A 26,098-nucleotide genomic window follows, 5' to 3' on the forward strand; every position below is an offset into this window, starting at 1 on the left:
AGGGGGGCTACTGGCACATAAGGGGGGCTACTGGCACATGATATGGGGGGGCTCTGGCTACTGGCATATGATATGGGTGGCTCTGGCTACTGGCACATGATGGTGGGGGGGCTCTTATTTCTGGCACATGATTGGGGGCACTCTGGCTACTGGCACATGATATGGGGGGCTCTGGCTACTGACACATGATATGGGGGGGCTCTGGCTACTGACATGATATGGGGGGGCTCTGGCTACTGGCACATGATGGTGGGGGGGCTCTTATTACTGGCACATGATTGGGGGCATCTATGGGGGCACATCTTACTGCAGATTATTGGGGGGCACTATAGGGGCATCTACTGAGGCTAAAAAAGAAGATATTTTATATGGGGGCTCTGTATAGGGGCATTTTATACTGGGACACATTATGGTGGGTACTATGGGGAAGGGGGGGCACTATGGGGGTCATCTACGGGGGCACTGAGAAGGGGTATTTTATATTGGCACATTATGGGAACATTAGCTCAACTGGGGGCATTACAAATGTTTTGCATATTATAAGGAGAATTATTACTACTGGGGGGGCATTATGGTGGTCTTTATTACTCCCCCATGGTATGACCCCCTAGTAGCAGCACCAGCCTCTCCCTGCTCTGCTATCCCTCTGCCCTTTCTCCAAATCCTTATTATGAAATCTTTCTCATTAGGTTAAAGCACAACATCAGCTCCGCCGAGCCCCCGGCCAAGTGTTGAAGTGGCGTCCGAGATCCCCAAGGGCCAAGTCAAGTAACTGTAAGTTTTTATGGGGGTTCTACAAAAGAGCTATCGTGGGGCAAAGTTCATATTCGTGTTTACACACGTGTTTTAAAATGAATGCTTTCTCCTATTATAAACAAGTAAATAATGACGCAATGCTGTGGGGCTGGTGTGCAACTTTTTCCAGGGCTGGTTTTTATCCCCAGTCCGGCCCTGGCCGAGCGAGCCGCCGGGACTTTTTTTTTTTTGACTTTTTTTTTTTTTTAAGCCGAGCAGCCGAGCCGCCGATTCGTGGGGCTGAAGTTGGGGGCTGAAGTTGTTGCCATAGAAACATTGTAAAGGGGAGGAGTTAGTAAGATAACCACGCCCATGTGGGGGCGCCAGAAATATTTCTGCACCCAGGCGCCTGTGACCCTAGGATCGGCCCTGCCTACCTGTTACGGCAGTGGATTATATCGGCGCTCCCGTATAGTTACTTAACGTGAGTTTACTAGATTGGTTATGAGTGACTCTACTGTACGGCTCTTTCTTTATGTTCTCCTGGACTTCAAAGCCCATAAAAGCAGTAATTTAAATGAATGACACAGCCTTTAAGAGGCATTCTGTTTTGGTCCATCCTAATACATGTGTATGGGGGCACATAACGGTTCCATTTGGTTCCATTATATATGATGGGAAAAATAATCCTACAGTACAGTATATATCAGTCTGCTCAGTTCCTTTTGCGCCATAACATGCTGCCTGCGGCTCGATCTTTTCGGATGTTTTGCTTTATAATAGTGATAACTCAATGGTAGGGGTTACCTACAGTGCTATGCAAAACCAGTGATGACACAGTGGCGAGCTTTATCAACTCCCTCTGCCAATTATCTGGCGGAAAAATGCCAATAGGACCAAATTTAGTCGCATGTGGCGTTTGTACGCCACCTTTGCCAATATCCGAGAATGGGGCGTGAGAAGGGTGGAGGTGGGGCTAGCAGACCTGGTACATTTCTCTTCCTTTGCATCAGTTTTCTAGCGTGAATGAAGACTGAAATCTACAGCAGCTCCAAGCCTGCTTCATGCCATAAATGAAGCGAATCAGCCAGCAGCGCAGGTAAGATTGAGATCAGTGTAGCACATGCCAGACATGGTAAATCTCCACAGTCCGTAGTTGAAGTCAGCTGTTCGATATTTGTCAAATTAAACCCTACAACATCTTAGGACCAATTTACATGAGCTATGTTCCCAGCCAGGTGCTGTCCAAATGTAGGACGAGTCAAGGGGCCAATTCACATCATAACATGCACCATTTAGGTCAGATTTTCCTGCAAGATTCACCCATTCTTAAAAATGCGTAAAGGCACGGCCACACGGTCAGATTTCCTGATACAGTTCTGGAAGCCAATACCAGGAGTGGTTCATAAAAAGAGAGAAGGCATACAGGACAGATACAACTTCTTCGAGTTTTTTACACCTTTTACGGCCGTCTCTCAATGGCTTTAGGCTAGGCTGCTGCCTTTTCTAAGCACTATACGGGTCACATGAGAGCAGCACTCTTACTCTAACAGGCCGGATGGGCAGGAGTGTTAATCTGGGCTGTTTAAACCCTTACATGCCTCGGGCAATGGTGTCTGATGCACGTAAGGGTTGACAGAGGAAGCAGACTCCCTCTGTCCCCCATCTGCACCCCGCAAATGAAATTGCAGGGTGGCCATATGTGTATAGGTAGGCTTCGACCTGGTATAGGCCTCAAGCCTGCCTTGAGCCTGTTCCAGAAGGCTGCTCCTCTCTGGAGCAGCCTGCTGGTCAATATCAGTATAGCACTGACATTAAAATGTTTTTTTCCCATCTCCCTCCCAGAAAGAGTTAATAAAAGTTAATAAGAAAGTTATGTGTACCCCAGAATGGCACCATTAAAAACTACAACTTGTCTCACAAAAAAAGCCCCATACAGCTACATAGATGGAAATATCCAGAAAGTTATAGCTCTTGGAAGGAGGCAATGAAGAAAAACGCTTGGTCAGTAAGGCCCAAAACAGGCTGTTGACTAAGGAGTTAGATCACCCCTTGTTTTGGTGTCCAAAACGGCATGCAGAAACCTGACTGTGTGGTCGTACCCTAAAACAGACTGCACAGTCATGTCAAACCTATGCGGTCCATCTAAAAAAGAAAAAGTCAATTTTTTCCGTCCAGTGGACAAACAAGTTGGAGCTCTTGTGTCTGAATGAGGTTATAGTCTTGCACCTGCACCATAGATGATACAATTGGCACATGCTCAGTAGTCATCTGCACTGCTGAGGACTCATATTGACATCTATGATGCAGGTGTGAGATTACAGGGTCAGGCGAAGTGTCTAGTCCAGTCAATCAAAGGAAAGGGGGAGTGTCAAATAGGGCAGGGCTGAGAAGATCTGGTGCTCTGAGGGGCTTGGCCCACCCATAAGTGCACAGAAGAGCTAAGTCACATATGAATAAAAAGTAATATCTCGGGAACAGTGCAACGGAGGCACATAAGTAAGACATGGTTGTACTCATCATGATCAACCATACAATGCATTATGCCTGGTTTTATAGGATGACAGATGCTATTTTGCAGAACATTTAAAACTGAACTATGGGAACTGATGGTGGCATTATCCTTTTACATTCCCTAATTATTTGTATGGAACTTAAAGGGGTTATCCCATGACTAATGTAAAAAAAAATTGCATAATATAGTACATGATAACCTCTTTCTAACAACTCTAGAACCAGCCCTGTACCTCACATGGATCCAGAAATCTGCCCATTTATTGCTCTGCTAGATTTATATCAAGCTGGCAGCTCAAGGGGAGTGTCTATTCTGCTGTTGCTAGGGGGGCGTGTCCATGCTCTCCCTATCACAGCCCAGGAGGCAGTTGAAGGATGAAACTAAGCATGTGCGGCCATCTCAGTGAGCAGGACAAAGAAATAAGAAAAATACAAACAGCAGGTGGCGCTATACAGATATATTTTATTGAATAACTCAGCGGCTATGCAAAATTTTTAATTACATGCAATTACAAAATAATTCAGATCCAGGTGCTGGTTTTAAAACTGCTAAATATTTTCAGTGGGACAACCCCTTTAAAGATCATAGTAACAGCAGTGGAGGGTTGTGAAAATGTCCAAATGTAAATATATACAAATGAAAAACCATTAAGGATCTCATTAATGTATGACCAATACATTTTTATTGAGCAATAATATTTCCATACAGAATAAAACATCATAATTATTATTTCCATTTCCTTAAACCTTACCCCCCTGATTCCCTTCCAAACTCCCTTCCCCCTCCCCCCCCGACAAAAAAAGGATGGACCTAATAGGTGACCTTGATTAAGGTGGTACATATAGGTGTGTGTGCTCCTCCTCTCATTGGTTACTGATGCACACAGTGGTGCAACACACTATAGGTGCAGGGTCTGCTCTCCTGAAAGTAGATGCCCAACGGCATAGGTAGGTTTAGAGTAGGAACTGCCTGACCTGAGACCAGCGTGGCGCTGGGTAGGTGGGCACAGATGTGTTTTCATCAAAATATATTGGCTAAGAGTCTCAGATATTATCTTTAAAATGAGGGCTTAATCCATAAGTTATGTTTGCATCTATTGCTATAGTGCATTATTTTCTGTGACTTGACTTGGCCCAAAAGTGAAAGAAATGGTGAAGGAACAATCAATCCTAGGCGGCACTATAAAGGGGCCAATTTTGACCTTAGTTATGAGGCTTCTACTCAACTTTATACACCACTGTGGGTTCAACTTTTATAAATGGAAGTTGAAAGTAAGAAATATTGGAATTGCTAGTATCTAACACTTCCATCATGGGAAATTTTTCATTTGTAGTCTTGGTAAGAAGTAGTGATGAGAGGCAGGGGCTATATTCGAATTTGCGATATTTCACGAATATTTGGGCGAATATTTGTGATATATTCGCTAATGCGATATAATTTTTTTGATTGCGAAAAATCGTCAATGTAATATTCGCGTAAGGCTACTTTCACACGCGCGCTTGGTGCGGATCCGTCATGGACGGATCCGTTCAGATAATGCAAATGTCTGCATCCGTTCAGAACGGATCCGTTTGTATTATCTTTAATATAGCCAAGATGGATCCGTCTTGAACACCATTGAAAGTCAATGGAGGACGGATCCGTTTTCTATTGTGCCAGATTGTGTCAGTGAAAACGGATCCCTCCCCATTGACTTACATTGTGTGTCAGGACGGATCCGTTTGGCTCAGTTTCATCAGATGGACACCAAAACTCTGCAAGCAGCGTTTTGGTGTCCATCTCTAAAGCGGAATGGAGACTGAACTGATGGAAACTGATGCCTTCTGAGCGGATCCTTTTCCATTCAGAATGCATTAGAATGCAAGCTGATCCGTTTTGGGCCGCTTGTGAGATCCCTGAACGGATCTCACAAAATGGAAAGCCAAAACGCGAGTGTGGAAGTAGCCTAATGCGCGCAAAATACAGGCGTGGGTCACTTTTGCTACATTTTACAAGCTGTTAGAAGTTTCCTGACACTGGAGAAGGTGGTTGGCACGGCAGAACATTACAATAGCTTTATATGTATATAGAGTGCTCCAATATATTCGCGATTGCGCTAATCGGCACTAATGATGCAAATATTTTGCCGCAATACTTGAAACTTCACATTTTAGCAGGTCTGACTACATATTACTGATTGGTGCACTAAGTATTGTTGTGACATCACAGCACTATGTCTGTAGCATGTATGTATGGACAGCAGAACCTATCACATTACCTAACACCCTGCACTGCAACAGCTACACTATATCACTATCTAACCTACACTGACTATGTCCCACTAACTATCTGTATTATATATATAAGCTAACTAACTATCTATCTAATGTAGTGTGGAAAGCACAGAGCACAGCAATGTCACTGCTCTCGCTCAGAACTTTAAAAAACTGTAGAAAATGGCTGCTGGGGAGTTTCCTATATAGTAAGGGGTAGGCAACTTCCCTATTTGTTGCTAGGGATGTTGCTAAGCTCAGACAAAGACATTGCAGCCTTCTCAGTGGCCCACAAGCAAGAAGGGAGGTTACTGATGAAAAAAAAATCTAGAATATTCGAAATTACGAATATATATCACTATATTCAAAATATTCGCGAATTCTCGAAGTGACGATATTCGCGATTAATATTCACGATTCGAATATTAGCGCCCAACACTAGTAAGGAGTGCTGAAATTTGTGCTAACATTAACTTGATGAAAATAAGGAAACCAACACATGGGATTGTTCATAGCAGATGCTTAGCTTGAGAGTCAATGTCCAACCAACCAGACATTTTACATACATTGATATCATCCAGATGATATCATCTACCATTGTAGACTCCACTAAAAAGAATTCCTTCCCAGCATAGAGAAGGTTGGACAACTGTTTTTAATATGCATATAGTCAATCGTCTATCTTAACCACACTACACTCTGTGCATGAAGCTTTTATGTCATCCCACCTGAAGACCAGAGAAGAAGAGCTCTCATTCCTTGAGACAGGGGATGAAGGTAGAACAGCCCCGAGCTGGCTGTGAATCACAAAGGTAATTACATTGCATAAGCTGACCTGGTTCTCTAGTCAATCATTTTACACATGCGAACCTTTAAACAAGGGGACATTCAAGGAATCCAAGGTGAAAACTTGTTATAGTCCTCAATGACCTGTGATGGTTCATCTAATTTCTTCAAGATTTGGGGGTTTACTGGCTAAATCTTTAAACAATCTATCGCTAACAGATCACTGACATAGGGATGGACATTGTGTGTAAAATTATCAATATACTGTAAAACATGAACAACAAGAAGGTAATCAAGGGCATGCTCGCTGTGGATTCTTCATGAGACTGCTTAAATTACTTCTCTATAGGATCTCTACATATCTACATATCAAGGTTCCCGTTCTCCTGATTCATCTCCATAATCTCTTACAGAGCAAGGAAGCAGAAAATTGAACAGAGTAAAATGTGGGGCTTGAATTTTAATCTTCACGTCATGGTTGTAAAAAAAAATCATTTAACCCACTAATACATTAGCATATTAAGGCAAACCATGATATCAACAGCTCAGCTTCAGATTTCCTGGTTTCATTCTTTTCTTAGACCTAATATATATATCTATATCTATATCTATCTATCTATATATATATATATATATATATATATATATATATTCGAGTCACATTATTATGACCACCAGCTAATATCCTAACTGCTGTGTGCAGGACTGCAGCTATGAGGGCTGGGAGTGACTCAATAAGGTCCTGGTAGGTTGTCATATTTATCTGGAGCCATGCTGACTGCAGTGCATCCCACAGTTGCTGGAAGGTGCGTGGAGGAGGACCAATAGAATGAATATGACGAGGATTAAGGTGGTTCCACAGATGCTCAGTTGGGTTTAATTCTGGGGAATTAGGGGGCCAGGGTAGTACTTGGAAGTCTTGGTCATGCTCTTCCAACCAAAGTCAGACATTTCTAGCCATGTGACATTTCGCATTGTCTTGCTGGAAGATGCCATCCACCCCAGGGAAGACAATTAGCATCTATGGGTGTATGTTATCTGCAAGGATGGATTTATACCCAAATCGGCTGAGAGTGTCTTTCACATTGATGAGTGGGCCCAGAGAATCCCCCAAAAAACTTCCCCAGACCATAACGCGGCCACCATCAACTTGTGTTCTTCCAGCAATGGTCGCAGGGTTCTCATTTGTTCTCTGATGTCTCTCACCTGACACACCAAAGTCCATCCATTCAATGAAGCAGAAAACGTGACTCACCAGAGAAGACAACCCTTTATCAATCCGCGGAGGCCCAATTCTGATACTGCCATGAAAATTGAAGCACTTTCTGCTAATGCAGACCATCCCCATATGCAGTATGGTTCAATGAACTGTTATTTTAGACACACTGTAGTGTGTCAGTCCGCCCTCATACACCTACATAGCTGATGGTCACCTCTCACATCAATGGCACATGTGCTCTGGAGTCTCCATGTCACTTATTCTCAATGGTGCAATTTTTCCACTCATGATGCACCTTCTCCACAGCAGCACATGAACAGTTCACAACTGCACAGTTTCAAAAATACTGTCACCTTGGCCTGCATGCCAATAACCATTCCTTATTGCAATGCTGTTAATCACCCCTTTTACCCGTGAAAGCTACGAAGAATATGTGTGCAGACCGCCTATTGCACACCTTATATAGCCAGTAACCCAGCTCACGACACATGACTTCCTTCATGAGCTACACGCAACCTATTTCAAAAGTAGAAAGTGGTCATAATAATGTGACTCAACTGTGTATTTAGTTACAATCTACAATTCTATCTACAATTGGTAGATTTTTATGCTTATTATGCACAAACAAAGCTCTTAAGAAGTGGTTCTCCAACCAACCAGTAGCTCTGGAACCACATGTGGCTCTTGGGCCCTATGCATATAGCATCCCACCTGATGGCAGCTCTAAATAATTTTATCCTCCAGGGTTTGCACTTTGGTCAAAACCATATCAGTGAAAACTAACATTAGTCAAGTACAGAGTAAGGCGAACTGGCTATTTTTGAGGATCCAGATGGTGAAAAACTTTTATGACCTCAGATCTTTGGGGTCAGTCAAAAGTGTCAAGATCTCGCAACTAATTTGGCCTCCCCACACTTCCATTCATTTTAATGGAGATGTAACTTTGCATGTATAATTTGCTCTTTACTGAAAGCAGGGAATGGGATCCCCCTTGTTCTTGAGTTGAGTTGATGATGGTTGAAAAACCTCTTTAAGGGTCATTTAAAAGAATCTTTGGTATGCAAAAAGAAGAAAATTCAAATAATATTAATACATGTAATCACTTGTCCGAGAATGGTACCTTGACAATATTGATGCATCTACTAAAAATATAGCTTAGGGATATCACAATCTCATTTATGATGTCTTTTGTGTATTTTGAAACCTCCTGTAGATGCAGATGTTCCTTGCAGATATTATCTATCACCGTTACACCGTTATTATAGCTCTGTCTGAACCGTACACACCAGAGCAGGCGGAGAATTCTTTTTTTTTATTTATATATAATTCAAATATAAAATGTGCCCTTACCTGGTAATCCTAGACAAAGCAAGAGGCTGTAGTAGATAACAGGTACATATCCCAATCCACAGCCATACTTGTGAGACAGGAGAGAGCTGTTGTAGATATGATTGTGCTCCATTTACTTGCTTTTTCAAGGTTTCTTGGATTCCGCTCTTTCAAAGCATAAGTGAAAGAATCAGAAAGATGCTGGTGCCCCTCTTAAGAGAGCTGTGTATCCAGCAGGCGGCTTTGTCCTTCAGAGCATCCCTGTATATCAGGACTCCCTCCACCTGCTGCTCAGTGAAATAATTAAGAGAAAGTGCAGTGGTGCCGCTGCGAGCTGCATGCTTCACACTCAGGAGGAAAGAGCTGAGCTGTCCTTAGGAAGACCGATTTATATTGTGAATTGTGGATGAGCGAGCAGTTCTGTGCAGTGGATGTGAACATCAGTGGGGGAGAAGAGCGCGTGTGTGCTTGTCAGAAGAGAGGCAGGAAAGAAGCCACCTCTGCACCAGTTGGAGAACAACTAGGTTCAAGTGTTGATAATGAATTTTCATGCCACCATCCCCCACTCATCTGTTCCTTGCTACTCAGAAATTTATGTCTGTAATTATTAAAATATTCCCATGCCCGTGGAAATCAAATTAATTTAAAAAGAATACAACCTCTTTTTAATAATATATTACGTATCAATTATTAATTTTCCTATTATGGAACTACATTGTCAATACTGGAAAATCAGTGTGGATAAATGTTCATGTTATCCGGGTAATTTTAGGTGAAAAGGGACATTGCACTCAAAATACAATAAAATTGCTTTAGAAGCTCACAAAAAAAAAGAACAAGTCATTTTTTTAAAGGGGTTTTAGAATATTAATGATCTTTACTCAGGATAGGTCATCAATATCTGATCAGTGAGGGTCCTACTCATAGTTAATAGTAGGACTCTCACTGGTCCATCAAGTTCAACCAAGAGATAGGTGGGGATGTACATTTTAGAAGAAGGGGAGTGAGACCCAGATTTCTACACATTTTTATAAGCATTAATGTAATTTCCTTAAAGAATTCATGTAAGCTCTTTTTAAAACTGTTCCCAGCCCCATGCCGATCAGTTGTTTGAAGAGGCCATGGACACTTCTGCCTCTTCCGAGGTCAGTGACATAATGGTCATTGGTCACATAGCCGGTGTGTGTTCCTGGATAGGTTCTATCTGTATGAGAAAAGGTCATACTTTTCAATGACCATATATAAAATCAGAAGATTTGCTAGTCTGCCATTTTTCAAACTGTAGGGCCTGATGGCATCTCTAGGATATGCCTTCACTTCTTCATCATTGAGGTAATACTGTTGATAACCCCTATGGTCCTCTTTCAAAACTTTCCCTGTAAGGGGAGACTCCAAGTGACCTGGTGTGAAGGCAACTTCAACAGTCCTGTCCAGTCACTGTACAGGGAATAGCCGTTCCCCAGATCATCTGGTCTCTCAGAGGTCAGACCTCCACTCATCAGAATATAATAATGATATGTTATGGGTCTTCTCACAAAGACAACCACTTTCTGTAATAACGCCGGTGCAGTGGTCTGCTGTTCGGCAAAGATTCACCTTTTAAAATCCCGAGCAATGAGTTCTTATCACTTGGTGGAGTAAGGCTTCATTCACATCACCGTTCTGGCTTTCCGTTCTCCTTCTCCGTCTAGGAGTAGAAGAACGGAAAGGACGGAAAAGGCATATAACTGACGCCAAACTGAGTCAAACGGAGCCCTTAGGACCCCATAGATTATAATGGGGTCCGTTATGTTTCCGCTCAGAAGACGGAGCAGGAGAACGGAAAGCCAGAACGGTGATGTGAACGAAGCCTTAGTGATAAGGTCAGGTTTCTGGATGTGGTTTTGGAAACCAAAAATCAGGAGTGGATCATAAAAGGAGAGAGATTATACAGGACAGATATGACTTCTCCTCTTTCATTGTTTTGGCTTCCAAAACTGCATCCGGAAACCTGACCGTGTGGCCGTACCCTTACCTGCAGGGGTGATGTAGAATTGCATGGAGGCCATGCATGGGTTTGGTCAAGCAGAGCACTTAGAGCTCTGCATAGAGAGAGCATGACGTTTAATATGTGAATTGTATTGATGCAACCTATTTTACAAATTGCTTCTTCCATGTTGTGGGTAGAAAACCGCATATAATGCATTTCTTAAAATGCATCTCATATTAAGACTGAAAATTGAAAGAGTAATAAAAATGCATTACAATCATGTCTCATTTTCATACCATGTTGGCAGGCATATTGTTTTCTGTATACTATACCCCTGAGAAAGCGTGTTTGTATAACACACTAAGCAAACTGCTGAAAGCTCCAGTAATAAATATCTAAATTAATATGCACTACAGATAAATTCTGATGATTTACCAAGTAGTTAACCATATATTTATACCCAGCATGCAATCCGACTAGAGTAAATACATAGAGAAAATGGAGCTAGCCTGTCTTGACTTTGTAGTTTTTTCAGCTTATGATTGGCCCTGAAGAATAAATAAGATATGCAATCTCTGTATTGTGATAGAGAAGATTTCTTTACTGGTATGTAGCCAGATTTGCACCAATGGGCTGCATAGATTAATAGGGCACAGTGGTGATGTTCACATTGGTGCAAGATCAGGTAGGAGATGCAATGGTCAGGGGGGCAGCAGATCAGAAAAATTTAGGTCAAGGGGAAATGCCATAAAATAAGAAGAAGACCCATTACTCACTTGATATATAACTCATTATTCCAATGCCACCACTCTGGTACAACCCTTTTTTTGGCTGCAGTGCTCAGTGCAGTGCAGTGGGTAGTCAGGCACGGCAACACAATGAACAAAGACTGGAGTAATGGAGAGGTGAGATACTGGTATGACAGGTGATTTATCAGGTAATGGGTCTTTTCAGGGATGTAGCTATGATAGAAGCAGGGAAAACGGCTTCTTCAGGGTCCGAACTCAGAAAAGGGGCCCAGGAGGAGGATAAATGGATTTATTTTCAGGGCCCAGGGAGCAGGGAGTATAGTGCTCTTAGCACTGGTATTACTCACTGCTCCCTGTTCTTCATCTCCAGGCACCAGCGCTGCCCTAAGTCTTGGCAGTGCACGCCTTCAGGATGAGATGTAGTGTGCCTAGTAGCAAACTATGATTTGATGGAGTGTGACGTTAGGTCACAGTGTAGCACGTGCCTAGACACCGTGTTGTGCGAACGGAGGCACCCATAGGAGGAGAAGAGAGGTGAATTTTTTTGGGGGGTCTGGTCTGAGGTCTGCATTAAGGGTGCCAAGAGGGACCCCATTCAAAAATTTGCTATGGGGCCCAGTCAGTTCTAGTTACGCCACTGGGTCGTTTATTATTTTATGGCATTTTTCCCCACTTGACCCAATTTTTTATTTATTTTAGAAAACCCCTTTAAGTACTAGATCATACCTATACACACACTTAGGCGGGCATTAATGAAAGCAAATATGTACGTTTTGTGATTTAAAAAAATCGCAAGGCATGGCAACTTTTCATGTCAACTGCAACAAATATTATTAAGGTGCACCACTTAATAAATTTGGTGCAGGCACTCAAGGCAAAGCCAAGTTTAAAGATGACCTTTCACTATTCCTGACATGTCTGTTTTAATAGCTTCATGCATTACCCACCCATGTAATAACTATTCTGGAGCATCTATTCTTATGTCTCTATGCTGTGCCATTCCTTTATTATTTCTACTAGAAGTTATGAATAAATTGCTAGCAGTCTGCAGTAAGGGTACAGAGGGGAGGTAACCAGTTAGGGGTGTGTCCCTGCACAGTCTGAAAATGGCAGTACTGATTGGATAGAGTGAGTCTGTGCAGGTACACACCCCCAACTGGTTACCGCCCCTCTGTACCCTTACTGCAGACTGCTAGCAATTCATTCATAACTTCTAGTAGAAATAATAAAGGAATGGCAGAACATAAAGCATAAAGCCATAAGAACAGATGCTCCAGAATTGTTATTACATGGGAAATGCATGACGATATTAAAACAGGCATGTCGGGAACGGTGAAAGGTTCTCTTTAAAACGGACTCAAAAACAACCTTAGGCTACTTTCACACTTGCGCTAGGAGTGTCTGGCTTCCTGTCCCATACTAATGATACCCCAAGTGTGCCGCCGGAGGTCCGCTCTAGCCCCATTCACTATAATGGGGACGGGCCGGGGGTCCGGCCGCAGCATGGCAAACATGCCGAGATAAGGCTAGGGCTTATGTTGTGTGAAATTTTTATAATGATAGTCTATAATGTCGCACTGCGACATGCTGCGACTGCGACATGACAGTAGCAAAAATCCATCCAAGATGGATTTTTCTGCGACTGTCGCGTCGTAGTCGCAGCATGCCGCATATCGCAGTGCGACACCATCCACTATCAATATGAAAGTTGTTGTGCGTCATTGGTGCATGGTGTCGTGGTGTAGCCCTAGCCTAAAACTACAGCATACAGTCAATGGGGCCGGAGCGGACTTCCAGCGGCACACTGGGGCTAGCGTTAGTAAGGATCCGGCAGGGGAACAGCCTGCTGGACCCTCCTAGAGCAAATGTGAAAGTAGCCTTAAACAGGCATTGTATAAGCAAAAACAGTATGTCCAGTTCTGTAAGATATGGTGTCACTATAGTTCAGAGAATAATGTTTAAATGTATCTCCCATCGTTAACTTTAGAGGCAACACGTGTACATGGTGGATAATCCACTTTCTGTTATGGTCAATTTGATATACGGATATATAGTTTATGTTCACCGGGGGCAGGGCTAAAAGTAATATTGTGGGCTAGTGGTGGTGTTTATTTTAATTTTTTTTATCCTTTATTTATTTTTTAAAATATTTTTATTGTACACTTTGTGCCCCAATAAGTTCATACAAGACCTTTGAGGGACATTTTAACATGACATATTTTTTTTGCTTATTACCGATTTCTGGTAGGCCTGATCTGGCATATAAGTCGCAGTTACAAGGGAATACAGCATCTAAGCTTTTACAAGGCTTTTGACCTCACTGCAGACCTAGCCAGCTTGTGCGATCACATGCAGTAATTGCTAGGACAGGAACGGAAGTGGCATTGCAAATTCCTGATCTGTATACATGACGCTCATTGAGCCTTGTTAAAGTCTGGTGGTTGGACGGCTCCACCGTTATATAACAGTGGTTTGAGGTGCAACTGCTGTGACTCACCCAGTCAGTAATAGAAAAATATGAAAGAAATATGGTAGCAGGCACTCTCTAGATTCAGAGTCACATATTAACAGTTATAATATACAGTGCGAATAATAAGGACAGATGAAACAAAATTAGCAAAACTAGATATATTTCTATTATCACACAAAGTAAAAACAAGCAATAACCTATAGATAAAAATCAATGCAAATAATACAATAGTTGGGATAGGCACAGCTCCCCAGGAATACCTACCCCGCACGTAAGTTCTTTTAAAGACTCCCTCTGATACGACTACGGTTTTCTGTGTTTTATTCATTACGATTATCCATCTGTTTTTCATCTGCTTGTACTTGAGACCAACCGTAAAAATTCCGACCAGCTACAATCCGAAAGATACAAGGTTGCAACCGAATATTATAATAATCGAATCTGTATCAGTCGAATATTGACTTATCTCATCACCACCATCTCTATTAGACACCTGATTTTACTACCTTTTATCACTACTTTATGTTTTAATTATTAGCATTGTGATCACTATTTATTATCTATCCCAACTATTGTATTATTTGCATTGATTTTTATCTATAGGTTATTACTTGTTTTTACTTTGCGTGATAATAGAAATATATCTAGTTTTGCTCATTTAGTTTCATCTGTCCTTATTATTCGCACTGTATATTATAACTATTAATATGTGACCCTGATTCTAGAGATTGCCTGCTCCCATATTTTGTTCATCGAGCATTGTGTTTACAACAATAGAAAAGGCAGGGATACTAGAAAAAAAACCCATCCCTGCCTTCTCTATGAGGAGCTTGTCACAGCTGGCGCCCCACTCCTGCAGCTGCATGATCTCTGTACAGCTGCTAAATCTGTAAGGATGTTCAGAAGTAGAGCAACGGAGTGGGGCGCAGACAGTAGCGGAGTGTAGCTTGACTCAGGCTGGGTTCAGACCTGAGCATATTTGATATGCGCGTTTAACGCACGTTTGTGTCGCGCGTTTTTGTCACGCGTTTTTGTCCATAGTCAACGCGTGTATTACGCGCGTTTGTGTGATTAACAGCAGTGTCCTATGGCTGCAAACGCGCGACAAAATGCCCCAAAGAAGCTCAAGAACTTTTTTGAGCGTAGGGCGTTTTTCAGCGAGTTCAAACGCGCTGTAAAAAGCTCAAGTGAGAACCAGGGCCATAGGGAAGCATTGGTTTTCATGTGTTGAGCGTTTTACAGCGCGTTTGAACGGGCTGTAAAACGCTCAAGTGTGAACCCAGCCTTAGGGGGAAGTATGTAGGCAGGAAAGGGTTAAGTGGATTTTCAGGATAGGTGTATGTAGGGTTACAAAAGGGGGTGAGGGTTATAATTTGCGGGCTGTTTATAACCCAAGGTGGGGGTGGGATCTGCAGCAGTGTCCGGGGATATTCGGTGAGTTACCCCCACCCTCCCGCCCATGGTTTGGTTATTAATTTTGTTTCAGCGGAAGTAAGGGTTGGTTAATGGGGCAGGTTAATGGAGGTTCCTGGAAAGCAATACAATGTTTAGGAGGTGCATGACACGTTGGAGCGTGCATCTCATGAGGTTCGTTAAGCTGATGGCTGGGACTCCTGTTTGGGCTACAATGCCCACAGGGGTGGATGGAGATATAATGTTGGAGGATTTGGTACCTTTGGGTCGGTGACTGCGGCCAAGGGTAAGGTGGAGAGTCAAGTGGAGATGGGAGTGAAGAACGCAGCTTGCTTTGGTTGCCTTCTAGGATCCTTTCGCAATGTGTTGGAAGTTATTGCATTTTATTTATGTGTTTATGTGTTCATTATCATGATCGTTAAAAGAAAGTTGATGAAGAATTTGTTGTTAAATAAACGGGCTGCTACGGCCATTTATACCAAGAGGTTTGTGTCAGAGTGTTATTTGGGAGTAAGGGTATTTTGTGGTAGGTCTGGCAGCTGACGGAATGTGATCTTCCATCCTAGTAAGTCAATATCCTTGAAGAGTTACTGTAATCAGTTTAATGTCAAGAGACCTTTCTAACAAGTCAACGTGGTCCACCCCTTTAAATGATGTGGCCCATCTTTAAGACTTTCATTTTCCTTGAGAAACACTGAAATGGGCCTCTGAATAGTAACGTCAAGGATTCAGATAACTGTTTCATGGATTTGGTACCTGCAATCTGGTTTTCACAGGGGACAGTGAATTTGCAAGGGTGCAACTCGTCATCGAAAATACATACAGCTGTCTACAACACACCCAGAAATGAAATAACATGGTTCTTTTGAATAATGCTTCATATTTAAGAGTTCCGCAAAGTAATATTTTATTCTTGAATCTTTTTTGACATTAATTTTTGATAGAATTTCTCTCCAAATCTCAATATTTTTTGCTGAAGGGCTACAAAAGGCCATAGCAAACACAAATAATGATATATCTAAAATCTAATAAGTTTCATCTGATTTCCATCAATGTTACAATTTGGTGAGTGAAACATTGCTGTGTGCAACACCAAAGAATTAAGCAGGGTATTGAGTTTCAATGTATGCAGTAATTATAGTAATATATCATAGCTCCTAGCACAGTATAAAGCAGCCACTCACTGGTCTTGCATGAAACTGCGAGGAATAGGGGAATGTGAAATATAGATCTCTTCGGTGATCTCAAAGATGATGTTTTATAGAACAGACGTGCCTTTTGTGAAACCGCTGTTGAAGGGCAATATCAAATAGATAGGGATATGTAAGTGAACTCCACCTACATTTTTTAAAATAATATTTTAATTATTCTAATAATAATTGCCCTATTATAAAAATAATCTTAAAGGGGCTGTCTCATCGGAAACATTGATGGCATATCGCTATGGATGGATGGATGGACCAGCGAGGGTTTTAGCCTTTTTTTTTTTTACAGCAGTCTGCAGGGGATGTCTGAGATGGTGGCAGCCATTTTGGTCATGTAGAGGACCAGAGCCGAGGAATGGAGGGCATCAGATATGCTGCACTGTGGGGCGCATTAATGATAATTGTTAAATGGCACACCCTACACAGTACATTTTGCCCCCACATATAGCATACTTTCTCTGACTTCTACCACCTTATGCAAAATAACCATGGAGCCAGATATCTCTCAAAGGAAGGAAAACCGAGCAAAGGGGTGTCCCCATTACAGATCCACCATATTAAGTGGCAGCACCACCATATGCCCCATGGTAGTGCTGGAGGGAAATAAACCTGCAGCACCACCCGCTATAATTACACTGCACCTCCTCTACTACAATCTAGATAGCATACAAGTAAACCTTGAAGAGGACACAGTGCTTCAAAAAGCTGATTGGCGAGGTGGCGGGAGTCAGGCCCCCACTGATCTGATATTGATGACCTACCCTGAGGATAGCTCATCAATATCATGAAACTGGGGAAACCTCTAACGTTCAATGTGTCTGCCTTGTGAGTGGCAGTTGTGTTGGACCAGTATTTCATCTGAATTCACTGGTTGTTAAGAAAAGTTTCTTAGTTTATACGTTGAGTACATTCTTACCTTCCAGTGTGAACCCCCTTGGCTACAAATACATTAGAGAGTATTGATCACAGCAGAGACATGGTCCTTCTGTTGCCACTTATCATAGTTTCTGGCCACAGCAGATTAAACTAAGTAAAAAGCCTTCTGAAGCTTGACATTTTCTACTTTCTTGGTCTAAAATAAACCACCTGTCAAGTTACTTCTGCCACATGAAGCCATATCTCTTCTAATAGAGCTTGACAAAATAAATGTGATCCCTGGACCTTTTTTATTGCCTTATATGCCTCAAACAATGCACAGACAGAAACTTTTATTCATGTCACATTATAATAAAAGCTCATGCGCGTGGCTGTTGCCAACTGCGGATCCGAGAAATGCAAATCCCGGACATGTGCATCCTGCATTTTCTGGGGTCCTATTATAAAAATTTATGTTGAGCGAAGCAAGCTATGGATCATAGATCCGAACACTTCGGTCAAAACTTCATTTGAATGCTGTACGGCATGAATTGAAGCATAAACACGCAGGCTTCTCCTGATATTAACAGATGTAGGATGCTTCATTTTTGACCTGCTAGTTATACCTTATATGTACAACCATATATTGGGTCCATATCCATTCCACATTTTTTGTGGCTTGCACATGGACTTACTCATTTCTATGGGACCTAAAAAAATACGGACAGCATGGATGTCATCCGTGTGCTTTCCGCATCCATGAAGCTGTTCCATAAATTATAAAACATGTCCTATTCTTGTCCGTTTTGCAGCCAAGAATAGAAATTTTTACTAGGGTTGAGTGAAGTGCACTCCGTACAGCATTCAAATGTATGGGCTCCGGCAAGGTAAAATTTGTTGTCTCCGCAAGACTTCGTTGACTAACTTCAGACATTGATTATTCAACCTGAAAACAATTTTAAAACTGGGATCTGAAGTTACCAGTAGTTACCGAAGCCAACATCGGATCCCAGTTTTAAAATTGTTTTCAAGTTGAAAAATTGAAGTCCAAAGTTATTCACTGAAGTCTTGCAAGACTTTGGAGATAACGAATTTCACCTCGGCAGAGCCCATACATTTGAATGCTGTACGGAGTGCACTTCACTCAACCCTAGTAAAAATGTCTATTCTTGGCTGCAAAACGGACAAGAATAGGACATGTTTTATAATTTACGGAACAGCTTCATGGATGCGGAAAGCACACGGATGACATCCATGCTGTCCGTATTTTTTTAGGTCCCATAGAAATGAGTAAGTCCATGTGCAAGCCACAAAAAATGTGGAACGGATGTGGACCCAATATATGGTTGTACATATAAGGTATAACTAGCAGGTCAAAAATAAAGCATCCTACATCTGTTAATATCAGGAGAAGCCTGCGTGTTTATGCTTCAATTTATGTCTAGTGGTAGACAGTTATGGAATATTTACAGGATGTCCCAAAATAAATGTCTGATAGATGCAAGTCCCACTTCTGGGACCCACACCTATCTCTAGCCTCCCCGTCCCCAAAACCCATCCCAAATTGTGCTGTGACCACTGTGAATGGAGAGATGGGTAAATGGAGAGCCCTGCATGTGCAATCACTTCTTCATTCACAGCGCTCGCAACACTAGTCATTATGGAAAGGTCACCTTGTTCTAGAGATAGGTGTGGGACCCAGTGGTGGGATCCATATCTATCCGACATTTAGGGCATATATGGTACCCCAGACCTGGGGGTACTAATATTGCAACTGAAATGGTTTGTAATGCAATGTCATGCTATACACCTTGTACACCAGCAGATGGGGCACAGTTGGCACTGTTTGACTAACCATCTCATTCCTCCCCTCTTAGTAGGACCACAGAGGCAGCTCATGTAGGAGGACATCATTGCTCCAGAGAGACTGCAGGATCCTAGGCCATGGAAGATTTGTAAACTATGTGTATTAGAGTCAGCAGAGTGATCAAGCAATCAGCTATCAAGATTCCACTGCAAGGTGGTGGGAAACACGTTAAGACACCATCACTGCAGTTCAGGAGAGGCACAGCTTATAGCCTGCATCATATAGTGGATACAGCTATAGATGCCAGAGTAAACCTGTAGGGAAGGGAATTCAGAGAGACATAAGGTCAGCTAGCAAATTTCTAAGTGTCATCTCGCCCACATTGCCATCCACCATACCCTATTATCTGGGAGGAGAGACTTGCACTTAGTATGAACTGCTGATGAATGTACTGCTATCTGCTTTTTGCACTCAGTAAAGAAAGATGTTCTTTGTTCTACAATCTCTGCCTGGTTCCTTTCATAGTCACCATTTTTACTGCACTGGAACCCAGGGAGCAACGACAGCCTGAGATAGGACACCGTGACAGAACAACATCTCATTAGGGCTATTACCACTCCTATCCTCTGCACCGGCTCCTCCAGGGCTTGCTGCACATATACTGTGAATTTGACATAAATGTCTAACATGGAAATACCCCTTTGATGAACCCCGTGTAATATGATCCTGCAGAGACATGTATGACTCTCTTCTGTCTGCCCCTTCTTCTACTACCTGTTGGCAAGTAGAAGGGATAGAGGAAGTCTTGTAACATGTCATAGGATCAGACGACACAGGGTTTGTTTGTAGTCTGTAACCACGGAGACACATAGGTATGTATGGGAGTTGTGTATACAGGAGGTTTTTAAACGTTTATTTGAAAAATTCCTTCATTTCAGTTTAATTTTAGATGTGTTGGAGAAATACACTGTTGGTAAGAATATTGTACCTAGAGTTCTGGGAGTAGAGTTTAGCTATTTTACTCTGATATAAAAGGTTTCTGTGGGTGCATTGTTTGAAGAATGGAAGAGACAGAAGCAGGTAATGATCATCTAGAACACATTTTTCCAGATTTATGATGCTCTTTTTTATATAAGCAAAGTAAGAAATATAACACTGGAGTAAGACATTGCTTTATTGTAGATCACAGTAACACAATTTACAAGACCAATTTTACTTGTTTCGGCTTTTCAGTGCTTTCACTATTATTTCCTGAAAGTCAGTTGTCACCACAGCTTCAGCATCATAGACTCTGCTGTTGAATTCCTGGATGTACCATATATCTTCCAATTTACAGTGATGCTGGCCTTATGCTGGTGCCTGGAATCAATACTTCTCTGAAACAAGATGATTTAAGATTAGTCCAAAGTCTTCAACAGAATCCAAGCAATCAGTAACCAACTGTGAAATATAAGGGTAACTGACTGGAGTTTTTTTTATAGCTTATCCAGGTGTTATACCAAGGTTTTCTAAGAGTACAATATCAATAACCTCAGGATAGCTCATCAATATCAGATTGGTGGGGTTCTGACTTTCAGCACCCCCGCCAATCACAATCAACTGTTTGAAGGAGCCTCAGCACTTGGACGATTGCTGTGACCTCTTTACCACATGCCAAGCACAGTGCTGGAACTAAGCTGCACATAGACCATGTCACCAATAAACGTAACGTCACCAGCCTAGGTGCAGGGAACAGTGCTTACTTACTGAAGCGCTGCAGCCTCTTCAAATAGCAGATTGGCGAGGGTTCTGAGACTTAGACTTCCAACCATCTGATATTGATGACCTATTCTTAGGACCATTTGAGAAAAAGTTGCGAGATGCATCACTCTTGACAGATCTAGTGACATACTTAAAGTTATATGGTTGTAATGCCTCTGCTACCAGGTCTACGGACATGAACAAATAATGATCAGATCATAAATCTCTAGTTGGGACAGATACACTTACTTTTCTTTTTTCTCTCCATAAGGCTACAGTCGCCTGACTGTGGGGCCGCCGTTCCCGTGTTGAGGACGGAAAGCCACAGGTCCGCAAAACACAGGCATCGGGCGTGTGCACTCCGCAAGATGCAGAAAGAGGTAGGACATGTTCTATCTTTTGCACCATGGAAGCATGGACTCTGAAGCTGACGAAAGGGCTACTGTGTGTTTCTGTGGGCTTCCGGGTCTGTACCTCCTCACTGCAATTTTTTTTTCTTTTATATCAATAACTTGCTATATTACAATGAAGTTTTGATATGTTCCAGCTCCAGTATATGTTTCTTGTTTTAGCCCATTCATTTCAATGTTTTAATGGGTAGAGGTCAACACAGCTAGAAAAGAGTTTTACTATTAAACCCAAGCCTTGTTGCTGCCTTTTTAACTTCAGCACCTGAAATGGCGGACAGCTCCTTGTCTAGATTCACCATAGGCTGCATTATTTTCTGAATTGCTTTACTATGTTACATTTTTGATGACTAAGGAGCCATTTGACAGAGAAAAAAATATTTTTGCATATGTCTCTCTCTCTTTCTCTCTCTCTCTCTATATATATATACACACATACATGTTTATTTTGCACCATTATATATTTTTCAATTACTAATTCAATTGTACTTTTGCTACATTATGCACGGGAAGAATACTACAGAGGTTTTTAGTCAGGGAAATTCTGCCTCTCATCCAACAGGTCTTGGGTATAGGAGTTGCCTCAGACAATCTGGAAAAAAAGAGCAGTTAAATTTAAATATATAGGGGAATCCTCAAGCACTATCAGAATGCTGAAGGCCCATCACCCTCCATGTGAGTTGCCAACTATGGGATTCCATAGAAAGAGCATGGTGTCCTTAGAGCCAAGCTGATAGTAGGCTTGGGAGGTGCTGAACTGTGACTCCACAAAGAAGAGTGTAGAAGGAGTCATTGATCTTCAGCCCTGTGGGTCCTATTGCAACTGTGCAGTCTGCCTCCATTGACTGTATGCCACTGCTCCCTATCTACAACCTGTGTAAAATATGGGGTATTATCCCTCATCTCCACATACATCTGCTGGGTAAAACCATATTCCTTGCTGCTATCTCTAACACTGAGAGAATAGAGGGTCAGAAAACGGAGTAGAGCTCTGGTGGATTTGTGTCAGATTCACCAGCACCAGCAACTAGGTGAAGGACTTACACACACATACTCTGCAGAAGAATGAAGACTAGTTAGAACATTGCTTGATTTTGCATTTAGAAAGCAAATGAGTAATAAATAAATAAATCAGTGCAAAGATATCTATTGCCTTTAAGTAAATGAAAAGTAACAACATTGAAAACTTTCCTTTCCTTATCTTGCACTTCTGTATTTAAATATATGCCTGCAGATATTCCTCTAATATCTTAGCTGAGTTCATATAATGGTGCATTGTATTCTGGAAGAGATAGCTTTTACTACTACTATTCAGTCTTTGGTATAAGGGCTGTAATTGCACTTATAGATGAGACTGAGCTATTACACATGCTGTAAAACATAACCAGAGAAGGATGAAAAACAATTTATGCAGATGATAATTACATGTGAACTGTGTAATGGTGCTCAGTGGTGAACGTATGCTTTCATTGGGTTTTCCCATCTAGATAACTCCTTTCCCTACACTCTGTTAGGGCATATTACTAAAGGGGTGATCTCTTTCTGTAAGAGAGTCTAAAAAGATGGCCACCTATTTAGATTTCCTCCCAATTATCAAGAGTGGCTACTATTAGAATGCAGATACATACAAGGAGTGGCGAGACCATGGATTACATGGCTAATCAGGGTTCCCACTACCTGGTCTACATGAATTTTAGCAGCTGGACTAATGGTGATCTGCTGAGAGGCTTTTCGTTGAAGAGTAAATTTAATTGTTAGTAGGGTGTCTGCCTACTGCTTTATGTGATTCCTCTAAACAATGACAAGTGCTATGCTTTTTTCAAGTAGACCTTCTTTATTATCTAGACCCTAGTCCTAATAACAAAGTCAAATCACAGTGTGGACCATTTTATAGGGGTATTTAGGAGAGACATGTTAGCTCAGTCAGTACCACCTGTCGAAGGAAATGAAACCCATGATGATGGGGTCTGTCCTGCCAGGTTAGGGCTTGCATTAGGCACTGTATCACCTTATATGCACTGATTGTTAGTCTGAGTATATGACACCTGTAAAAGCACATGCACTTTATTCATTGTTATAGTGTACAGTATATGTATTAGTATTTCCTATCATTCCTCCCTGTGCTGTGTTTTGTGTGTTTGGTCACTGCTTTTGAATGTGTCACCTTTATTAAATATCCATGATTCAAACACATTCAAAAGCAGTGACCATGTATTAGTAGTGGTGTCTGTCTATGTAGGTTTGCTGTTTGACCTATGTCCAACTGATTCAAGTAGATATTGTGGAAAAGGGACTATTTGTATTGGTGGAAAATGTAAGGTTGTGACCTAGATGGGAAACCAGATTGAGTTGCACTAAATAAGCTCAGTCAAGGTGCTTTGCTCATGAACACAATGTCTTGATGATGAATGAATGAACTTCTCCCCTGGAAGGTTCAAATGCTTGAAAAGAGTATGGTCACACCAGCAGGTTTATGGATACAGTTTTGAAAGACAAAATCAGTAATGGATCATAAGAGGAGAGAAAGTACAAAGGACAGATAAAACGTCCCTTTTTCTTAATTCACTCATGGTTTTGGCTTTCAAAACTGAATCAGGAAACTTCACCATGGGGCTGCACCCTTACACTTCAACAACAGTCAAGTTGTCCACCAATAGCAAGGGTGGACATGCAAGGAACCCAGGAGAGAGGAGTAGTCGTGGCAAATAATGGAGATAGTAGTTACTCTGACGCCCCCCTGGGCCATGCAGTGATGGGAAGGGCACATCTTTTGTTCCTTTTGGGGCACACCCTGGTTCTGGGGCTCTCCTGCCTGATGTTAGGAAGGGTGCCCTTGATGGTGATGGATTCTGAAGTGCAAGGCAGGGTTCCCTGAAATGTGAGGAAATGATGAGGCCGATGTTATGGCCAAGAAAATAGGCAATGGTGGCAACTTTCAAAGGCACAGTTTCGAAATGTAAGGGTATACTATTAAATATAAAGTAATACATGGTGTTATATATGTCTGTTATATTGTTAAACAGGTAGGAAATAGTTATAAACTACCAGTTAGTACTATAGAGTGCTGCTGTGTGACCTTATTTCTGCAGTTCATGTTTACTTGGGGCCATAGCTAGAAGATGGTCAGCTCCATTGTAGTGGGCAGAGTTATGTTAGCATGTGGGTGGGGGTTAGAAACATCAGAGGTGGCCAGTGGTCAAGGCTATAAGTGAACAAGGAGTATCGCTTGTGATGCAGCCTAAATTAGAAGATTGGAGAGACAGCCGATGACATACTGCAGAAAGAGGTATGAAGCTCAGACGTATATCTGGCAATTTAAAGACTGTTATTGTGAAGAATATTTCAGGCTGTACATCTACAGTATCTACCTGGAATGTATTAAAGACAATTGAAACAACAAAGTATTACTCATTTCTCATAACAGTGGTGGTCCCACAGGTCTTTTCATACACGTTGCATAGGTGTTATAGGGGGCTTCAAGTTGCATAAAGTTCCCTTCTGAGTCCCTTTTACAGATAATTGATGCAATCTCCTCGCTCAGCCAAGGAGTACAATCTTCCTCTCACACTCTGTCAATATTTTTCCACAGTATCTTCAGCGGTTTGCGGTCTTGCAAAGATATGGCCAGTCTGAATCATTTGGTATGGTAAGGGCCCTGAAGATTATAGCCCTAACCAAAATGCAGGGAAGTCTATAGCCAAAATTCCAGTGTTGCCTTCTCTGACAGGTACTCAGCACTCTCCTGAAGAGGCCACTGAACTATCATTGGTATAAATACTGCTTCTTTGCTGGTTGCTCTTAGTTTAAGGGACAGTAGTTTTCTGCTTAGCTCTGCTCTCAGCCTGCACACAGGACTCAACTGCCTCCTCAGAGAAAGTGGGCTGACCAACCACCACCTAGTTACTAGTTTCTAAGGGGCTGGATGTCCAATTAACTCCCTCCTTCCCATACACAATCTTCGAGATACAAGGTGCATATTGACGTTACTTTAACCCCTTGCAGTGGATCACTGCTTAGCAGGGGCCACTGTAGACACTCACAGATAGCAAATTTTTAGTCGGTGACAGTGGCGTGGTCTGATTAGTATCGTAGTCCCTCGTCCTAGGATCTATTGGTTGTTTAATCATCACAGCCTCTTTTTGCCCAGGGCACCTTGCACATGAGAACAGCAGCCTGACTCGGAAATCCTCACTCTGTCGCTCGTCTGAGCCATAGCTCGCACGCTTCTCACTGCATATGCAAAGGCAGGACGCTCCCCCCTTATTGTCTGAAGTGTTGCCCAATGGAAAGCTTGGCAACTCTGCCATATGCTCCTCTGTCAAAGCCCCAAAACCCTCCCACAGGCACAACGATGGGGATGGGGACGTAGCTACAGGGGAAGCAGGGGAAGCGGCTACTTTGGGGCCCAAACTCAGAAGGGGCCCACCCAGGATGCGGACTAATAAGATTTTATTATCAGAGCCCCCTCAACAGTATTAGGCCTCATGCACACGACCGCAAAAACGGGGTCCGTAGGTCCGTGATCCGTGACTGTTTTTTCGTCCGTGGGTCTTCCTTGATTTTTGGAGGATCCACGGACATGAAAAAAAAAGTCGTTTTGGTGTCCGCCTGGCCGTGCGGAGCCAAACGGATTCGTCCTGAATTACA

General features: G+C 42.2%; 1 protein-coding gene across 1 annotated transcript in view; it reads right to left on the reverse strand.

Moving 5' to 3' along the window:
• Positions 1-8,969, reverse strand: part of GPR139 (G protein-coupled receptor 139) — a 99,678-nt gene extending 90,709 nt beyond the window's left edge. The window contains exon 1 of the mRNA XM_040440732.1: positions 8,858-8,969. Within this exon, the coding sequence (XP_040296666.1) occupies positions 8,858-8,969 (112 nt within the window). The remainder of the gene's footprint in view (positions 1-8,857) is intronic.
• Positions 8,970-26,098: the final 17,129 nt, after the last annotated feature.

This window comes from Bufo bufo, chromosome 7 (genome assembly GCF_905171765.1).
Source record: "Bufo bufo chromosome 7, aBufBuf1.1, whole genome shotgun sequence".
In the NCBI taxonomy this organism is placed as follows: domain Eukaryota; kingdom Metazoa; phylum Chordata; class Amphibia; order Anura; family Bufonidae; genus Bufo; species Bufo bufo.